The sequence below is a fragment of the Pundamilia nyererei genome, unplaced genomic scaffold (assembly GCF_000239375.1).
Source record: "Pundamilia nyererei isolate P.nyererei 1_Seehausen unplaced genomic scaffold, PunNye1.0 scaffold00049, whole genome shotgun sequence".
NCBI lineage: Eukaryota > Metazoa > Chordata > Actinopteri > Cichliformes > Cichlidae > Pundamilia > Pundamilia nyererei.
The window spans coordinates 312,138-320,885 of record NW_005187450.1 but is presented as its reverse complement, the minus strand read 5'-3'; the positions used below and the strand labels follow the sequence as shown (position 1 = coordinate 320,885).

The 8,748-nt window shown below is 39.5% G+C and overlaps 1 protein-coding gene across 5 annotated transcripts in view; it reads right to left on the bottom strand.

The window, feature by feature from the left end:
• Positions 1-721: 721 nt before the first annotated feature.
• The window catches only part of ampd2b (adenosine monophosphate deaminase 2b), a 24,424-nt gene continuing 16,397 nt past the window's right edge, over positions 722-8,748 (bottom strand). For all 5 annotated transcript variants that reach the window (XM_005732851.1, XM_005732852.1, XM_005732853.1 and 2 more), the window contains 4 exons: positions 4,366-4,486; positions 3,983-4,156; positions 3,050-3,160; positions 722-2,964 (listed from right to left, as the gene is read on the bottom strand). In XM_005732851.1, the coding sequence (XP_005732908.1) occupies positions 2,749-2,964; positions 3,050-3,160; positions 3,983-4,156; positions 4,366-4,486 (622 nt within the window). In that variant the 3' untranslated portion in view covers positions 722-2,748. The remainder of the gene's footprint in view (positions 2,965-3,049; positions 3,161-3,982; positions 4,157-4,365; positions 4,487-8,748) is intronic.

The window sequence follows — 8,748 nt, the reverse complement described above, 5'->3', positions numbered from 1 at the left end:
ATGGATGGAACTTGGAAAAAGAAGGATGCTGTCCAACTCGTCACACTGGAGACTCTTTCTTGGATGCCTTTGTTCACTTTGTCATCATAGGGTGTTGTGTCCAGAATTTTAAAGTGAAAAATAAAATTGAATCCATTTTAAAATAAGGCTGTAACATGACAAAATGTGGAACAAGAGATACGGTGTGAATACTTTCAGGATGCACTGTATCTGCTTCCTTATGAATAAGGAAGCAGTTCAAAGTAGCTTTCTTTATGTAAATTTCATTATCAAAAGGTTATGGTCTAATAACTACATTTTCAAGAGCTTTCTGTTGTTGTCTTCATCAGAAGACATGATTTGAACATCACTCCTTTGTTAAACTAAAATACCTTATTATCAGACATATTTTGATTGTATGATAAACAAGCTATTTGCATATCTTCGAATCATGTGGATTTTCACATGCAAAATGTCCGAAAGCAAAATATAGCGATACAGAAAGTTTTGTGCTGAACTTGCTGCTCACTCTGACGCACAGGGAGGGGGGACGAGCTGGGCATGAAAACAAAGTGCTCTTTGTTTCATGTCTTTTACTCATGATTATCAGCTACTGACGCAAGCACTTCTTACTCCCATGTTCTTCATCAAGTGACGTGCTGCATGTTTGCTACTTTTGAGAACCTTTCCAAATGCATTTGCTCTGTCTGTTAAAAAGAGGAAATCACTCCAATGCAAATAAGATTTATTTTTTACAGACACAAACAGCTTTACTGAACACAAACCACACACACGTTTCTGTGGGAGGACACACAATGCTTTTGAAATAGCAACAAGCAGCCTTTTGATGACACCAGGACCTAAACTGAAGGCAGGAGTTTGTCAAGTTAGCAGATTCTCAGTTCTGTATAAAAATGACTTTTTGTTGATTTGGCAATGGTTGAACTTGTGCAAGGAGGGAACACCGAGGGAGGGGATAAGCATGCACCACTCACTGTACTATTACTCAGAAATAACTTAATGTAAAGGACAGATGGTACCATAATTAAGTTTAGACTGCCAGAAACAATGTCACAAACTAGGAGTATAATACAAATGAGAAGCGTGCTTATGTGCCTTCACTGCACTGAGTCATTGAAACGACTGCTAAAATAACAGTAAAACTATCTGAAGACTGAGACTTTTTAAGCTAGTTACCCTGCATAAGGTCCAGTGGGTAATTATAGCAGAAATGTCAACCATATACCCACAACAATTCAACCAAGTTCGTCATTTTTACTACGGACATTATTAAAAGGCTGTTGTACCGGATGCTGAACCGATTCACTACAAATGTCATGATTTAGTAAATGTCACGATTTCAGAAACTATTAAGCAATAAGTAATATTTGTAATTTATTTGGCTGTTAATTTAGGAATGGGTGTGTTAGCATTTTAAGTTTCTGTCTGCTCGGGGGGGGAATTCCTTTTCTACAAGGAAACAAAAATGTTACTGAAGCAGGTTAAACTTTTAATAAACTCTGACAGACTCGCTATAAACAGATCAAACCCCCCTGACTAGACTAGCAGCTACAAAATCATTTGCCAAGAAACGCTCAAGTTAAAATTATATTTGAACATCTAAGTCTCAAATAACCCAATAATAATTAAGTTAGTGTGACTGGAAACACGTGTGACCCCATTCAGTCAAAATCAATCAGCTGTTCATAAAAAGGGCATGACTGCTGCAGCTCAACTTGTTACACAAACCACAATCTGTAGATGCAAATTTGCTTTTACTAATACTGTGGATGTGTGGATTTTGAAGTAATTTAAAGTAAGAACCAAGGACCAGTGAATTCGTGAAGTCACGATGACTTTAATCTTTGACCACTGAATTCTAATCAGTTTGTCCTTGAGTCCACGCTAGTGTTTAACTCTTTCCTCAGGTTTCACTGCGACTGCAAGGCGTAGTTTATTTTGTTGGTCTAAAAGTAATATGAATTCTTGCTGTATCCTGCTTTGTTTAAGTTTAAGGTTCAGGTTATTTCAGGTTATAAAATCCTGGGAGTTCATCTGCTCCATTTCTCTGGCAGCCTTCCACGTCTATATAGTCAACTTTAGTTTACTCTCCATGGGACTCTTACGCAACACTCTTCAGTACATTTCCAGTCATCCACGTATCCTCTGTATGGCCTGCATTACTGGTGCCTTGAACACCCGCCTTACTTTTGAGACATAGTTGAATAGTTTCTATGCCCTCTCCTTTCTTAATAGTTTAAGCCTTTTACGGATTCTCAAGACAGTTGATCTTGGTTCACTTAAATTGCACGAAAGGCCTAAAAGAGATCTGCATGGCGTTACGCTGGAGTCTTAATTCTTTGTTGGATCCAGTGTATTTTTTATGAGTTGATTAAAATTTTGAATGTGAATGTTACTCAAATCTGATACAGGAAGAATTACATTGTACAAACATGTAAATATGACACGATATGGTCACAAACCATTAAAAAAACAAAACAAAATAAAGAACAAAAGATGTTATGAAATTCTAATTACTGTGATAACATAAAGAAAGAGGGACTCAAAAAACTAAAAGAAGCAAACACCTTGGGTGCACAGACTATAAATTCTCTCCCTGATATTGGCTACCAGCAGCTCTCATTATCTTCCTGTAGCGTAGCTTTTCTCTTTTTACATGATGTGATATGTTTACATGTAAATCTGTGCAATGTCCTGATGTAAAAACAGGGAATGTGGTGAGAATTTTGTTTGTGTTGTGCAGCACGGTCACTTCTCCGCCTGCACAGCTCCCATACAAAGACTTCCCTCCTCTCTGATGGTCTCCAGCTCATCTGTGTGAATGGCCTGTGTGATTAAATTTAGCTCCTCACACATGGTCTCGTACCGGTACGCCACACGGATGTCAGGAACGTTGGTTCGCCTGATGTCATTGCCTTCCTGTCCCTCTTTAATGTAGTTTGGGCCCAGCCAGTAACGCTTTGCCTGATTTAAAAAAAAACCCCCACAAATGTCATATTAAACACTCTGCAAACACCAGAATTTCTGATATGCAACAAAAAATTTATACCTTATGAGAAAATCCACTCATCAGTACACTGTTTCTGGCAAGCTCACACATGTCACAGGAGCTCAGTTTCCACACTTGAGCAGCAATGCTGTACTCTTCCATCAATGGCTCCTAAAAAAATACATGCAGACAATTATATAAAAGCATTTTGTAGTGAAAATGCAAAGTTAAATTTGAAAATTTTATTTAGTTGAAAGATTTTGTCTGAAGAGCTTAAAATTTATTTGAAATAGCCAAAGCTGAATTTGGTGAACCAGCTCAATTACATTAGAAGACCAAAATATAAACAAGGTTAAACGTAGAAGTAGAAAAGGAGTGAACACTGAGGGAGGGTAGAATTACCAAAAACTGAATATTGTAATAAATAAACCCCAAAAAGTACCTAAAATAAACATCACTTGTTGAAATTGCCTTGTTTTTAAAAGTAGTTTAAAAAAGCAAAACCTGGAGCTGAAGTGCATCAGAATGAAGAACACACACACACACGCACACACACACACACACACACACACACACACACACACACACACACACACACGCACGCACGCACGGGAGATATAGTGATATAGCGGGTGTGTTTTTTATGCCAAACTGAAATAACAAGTCTGGATTTGTTGAATATGAATCTACCAATCATGAGTAGCTTGTTTCTGATTGGTTCCTGTGTCTGCAAAGCACAGAGCTTTTCCAACAGTGGCTCCCAGGCTCGGTGATTCTCTCCCTCCGAGCTGGAGATCTGTGGACTCAGTGGTCTCTTTCTTTTTAGACTTGTGCTTGTTCTTTTTTAAAAATTATTTTGTTGTGAGGTTTATCTCAAAATGTGCTATAGAGATACATTTTGACTTAGTTACTTTACTTACTTAGGATTTTACAGTGGATTTATGACTTAGTGAAGGTGGAGGTTTAAAGCATGTTATTAAATGTTTGACTTACCTTGGTAAAGTGAAATTGCAGAGGGTCATCTGTAGACAGAGAGACCATGAGGCCTCTGGACAGGTACTCTGGTAGTGGGTTACGATGGTAGCTGAGAAACAGGCTGTTATTGCTGAGAGGAGACATGGCGATGCCTACCTGGGCTAGGTAGTATAGATACTGCAGCACAGGAGCCTGGAAAGAAAACATGGCACAATGATGACCAAAGCATCAGAAATACATCAGGTCTAAATTTCCAAAATCTTATAAGGAAGAAACATAATACATAATAAATAAAATCTAATAATAATAATCTATAATCTGAGGCCCTCATAAACTCTTGGAAAAATAAGCTCCCCTGTATGTGAGGTAAACAGCTGCTCAACAGCTGTTGAAGGTCACACCTTCCTGAGCAGCAGCCCATGGGAGATATTCTCGGTCAGCATGAAACCAGAAACCAGGTGATGGATCGGCCCTGCCTCGCCACAGTGAGGACGCAGGACGAGTGTGTGGAACCCCCGCAGCCTAAAACAATAAAGCCACACAATAGTGAGCGCTGAGTTCAGCTGTGTTAGGGCTCAGCGCAAACCCTCTTTGCTGCTTCCCAGTGACTCATATACAAAGAAGATGACAGATAAAAGCAAAGTGCGAATCTCCAGTGTGTATTATTTGCTCTGTAACCTTAAGCACTGTCGAAACAGAATTTGCATTTGTTATCAAAGTTTTTCGAGCTTAATTCACATGAGATAAATCCAGGCTTTTCGCCTTTTTATCCAATAATGTTATTAATCTTTATTATTGATGTGCTGCATGTGCTTTACAAAAACTGTCTTTTTGTGGTTAAAACAAAGGTTGACAAACTGTACAGCAGATTTTGCAAGGAAAGAAATTTTTAACACTTCCTTTTACAAATGCATTAAAAATCTTCACCTATTCCTATCAGAGACCAAGATACTAATGACTATAACAAAAAAAACGTTAATAGCTCAAATGACACATTAAGGACTGATTTATTTGTCTAACTGATGTTAAAAACACAAAAAATATACAATCATGGATCAAAAATCTCAGGCAGTCAGATCAAGTAAAGTCTGATTTATGTACCTGCGCAGGTGATTCAGCACAGTCATGTTTGCATACATGTAGTAGAGGTAGTAGGAATAGGGCGGGTTGTCCTCTTCTGTCCAGTTGACTGGGAGCGGACTGTCCAGGTTGAAGATATGTTGCTCTGGTTTTGATTCATCATCCACGCTGTCGAAACCCACAACCTGTTTGAGGGATGAAGAGCAGATCAATAAAACGACTACCCAAAAAGTGACTGCAGTAAAAGCAAATGACCAAAAAAGCTTAGATGTCGTACGTGCTGAAGGAAGAGGTGCAGCTCTGGGTGGCTGCTGGGGTCGACCGTAACCTCAAAGAGAGGCATGAAGATATTCTCCAGCATTTCTTGGAAGTTGCACAGCTGCTTCTTCGTGTGGTAGACGTCACTTTGAAGAAACAAGAAAACAATTCAAGAAGCCCACAGGGGAGATAACTAACGAATGGGTTGAGGAAATAATAGATATCAAATCTTTATTTTACTCATGTATTCAATAGATATTTACAGAAGGATCATTCATAATATTGACTTGGATTTGTGTCAGAGTTGCTAGATACATGGAAATTAGTTTTCAGTATAAGTTATATAAATGACACAAAAACAAACAACAAAAACTAAACACAGTAAAAATCGAAACAGTGTCTCTTTTCAGGCATTTTCCAGTTATAAAAAAAAGAAGCCAAAACCGTTTAATATAGGGACTATTTTCTTTTTACCGTCTACTTCTGCAGTAGTTCTGCGGTAAAATACAAAACATTTTGTTAATGGAGAAGATGCATGACAACTTAGTTACATTGCTACTCTTCTTTTTATCACTCAATTTTTGTCACATGATATATCACAACACCACATTTGTATTTACAAATCTCACGTAACTTCGAGTAGCTTAGCAACAAGGCAGTGCAAGTATCATCAGTTTTTATTAGCTTACTTAAAATCTTCTCTAAAGAGAGAGGGGACTGCTTTTTCATTGTTGTTTATTTAATTCAGTTTGCTACTCTTTTTAAGCTCACAAGAGTCGTGGCACTTGGACAAGCCAGCGCACGTTGTCGGAGTAGACCTGATGTTTGACTGCCCATCTGGCCAGTTTGTCCCACTCGTTTCTGGAGCGGCCGTAGATTGACAGCCTGAGCTCCACGTTCTGGTACTTGCTCTCCTCCAAGTCGGCCATCACCTCCTGAGAAGAAGAGACACACCAAGTCAGCCAGAGGGCGCCAAAGCCCAGAGAGTTCGCCTCCAGGTACCAGAAACGACTGGTCTGTGTAAGAAACAAGTGTTTGCAACTTCAAGTGTTTGTGCATACAGTGAGCACCTTAATAATGTGACCAAAGTATTTCCCCTCAATGTAGTTGTCCGTTTTGATGAAGATCTCTCTCAGGATGGACTCGCCAATGGGATTATATTTGGCATTGAATTTGTCAAATCGGTGGAAAGTGTTACGATCCTGCAATAAAAAGGTGAAATACGGAGTCACAATCTCTGACCAGGCAGCACCTCTGAAGACCTTTTTTTAAAGTCTCCTTTATGGGCACTACTCACTGCATGCATGTCCAGTGTGTCAACACTCAGGTCAAAGGCTGTAAGGTGCATGCTCTCAAACACCTCCATCAGTGTCTGACCCCTGCCTCTTTCCACGTGTACAATCTCTTTGGGATACTTCTTCATGGCTCTTTTGATAAAACGTAGAAGGTGCTTCTGGTTCATACAAGAGGAAGCATGAATGTGCGTGTCAACCTGTGGAACAAGTCAGACAAACAGGGAACATAAACCCTCTAAGATACTGCAGTCTGCTTCTGGATTTAACAACACTAACCATGACTGGGTGAAACAGAAAAGCTCTCAAGTTCACCTTACGGATATTATAAAAGTCTCGATGTGGGACTTTCTTCTGTGCAGCCAGCTCTTTCATCTCATTGAGCAGGATGTGCATTTGGAATTTGGAGCTGAGGTATTGCAGACGTCTATAGCAGAAGGACTTTCTGTGGCAAAGCCAAAAGAAAGACAAATGATGGACTCTTTCTGTGACAGTCTGAAAATAAACTTCTGTTGATCCTTTTTGAGAATCTATTTTTTAACTATAAGGTTAAATTAATAATTTATTAAAAATGTGGGAAACCTACACTGGCCCGTTTATAATGAGAGCCATCATGACGTTCATATCAGCGATGTACTCCTGCAGATCTGGATACGGCAGATCCAGCTCTGTGGTCCTGTAGGCAACATAACAACTAAAACACTCTTTCCTGCAAGCAAAATGTGTGAACTCAAGTCTAAAAACAGATATAAATCTAGTCACGGTGAAGACGAAGCATGTGTGCAGAAAGTAAAAGATTCCTGACAGATATCTCACTTATCCATAGTGTTCCTCGTCGTGTACAAGTGCATAACACCATCCACCATCTTACAGCCGTAACCCATATCAGGGGGCATGCTGGTGGGGTCCACGTTCTCATAGGGGTGTGTTTCAGAAACAGGTGGGTGCACTGTGGCATCTAAGAGGAGACAGAATGATCCAGTGTGTCACAACTTTGATCAAGGTGGGCAAGCAAGTGCAGCTATGGTCTGACTTTAACTGCCTACATGCTGTGACAGCCTGCAACAGATGGATCGTGAGATCTGTGGGTGTCCCTGGTTATGTTTTAATATGAGAGAATTGCACAGATTACCAAATATTTCTGAGCAACAATAGCCTAAGTAGAGCACTCAAGAACACAGGTGCAAAAAACTGTTGGTAATTATTATTGTCTTCAAGGCTGAGCTGAAATTATCCTGCAGTTAAATCTCCTGGGTCAAATTTGTTATGAAATAAATAACAGCTTTGATTTGTATTTAAAAAAAATACTTATTTAAAAAACTTAAAAAACACATACATTTCTTTTTTTTAGTCTAATAACCCAGATAACCTAGATTTACAAAGACAGACATTTACATTAAATAACACACTGACATACAAAGACTTCTAACATTTTGAACCGTAACATGTTCCTTATTTACTTGATAAAATCTAGTTTAATCATGGGTTTAAAAAAGATCTGTTCATCCATCCATCCCTCCCTCCTTCCTTCCTTCCTTCCTTCCTTCCTTCCTTCCTTCCTTCCTTCCTTCTCCTTATCAGAAGTTAGGTCACAATTTGGTCCCAGGCCAGAGATATATATGATCTTCAGGTAAGGTTCTGGGTCTTAAAACCCACATCTAGGGGGGCACCTTAACAAGATATCCAAATGACCCCAACTGGCTCATTTTAACATTGTGAAATAGTAATTCAACACCAAACTCACTCTGGATGTCAAAGTACCTCTCCCTATCTCTATATATCTATATGACCTTACTCTTCCAGTAATTACCCAGGATGCACGACCATATGGTTGTCTGGTAAATCATTTTCCCTTTTCAGGCCAGTCCCTTCCTCAACTCTGAGCTCTGCACTATTTTCCACTAAAGAACCGTGCCCTGCATTTTGGAGGTTCTGACTCTCATCCTGTCCCTTTCACACTTGGCTGAAAACCACTCCAGTGCACGCTGAAGGTCATGCTCCAATGAAGCCAACAAAACCACATCAACTGCAAAAAGCAAGATGCTTTTCTCAGGTTTCCAAAGCAGACACCCTCCTTACCCCATCTACAGAATCTGAGACAAGGGGAAAACCAGGCAGAGTCCAACACAGACTGAAAGCGTGCCTGACTTTGTG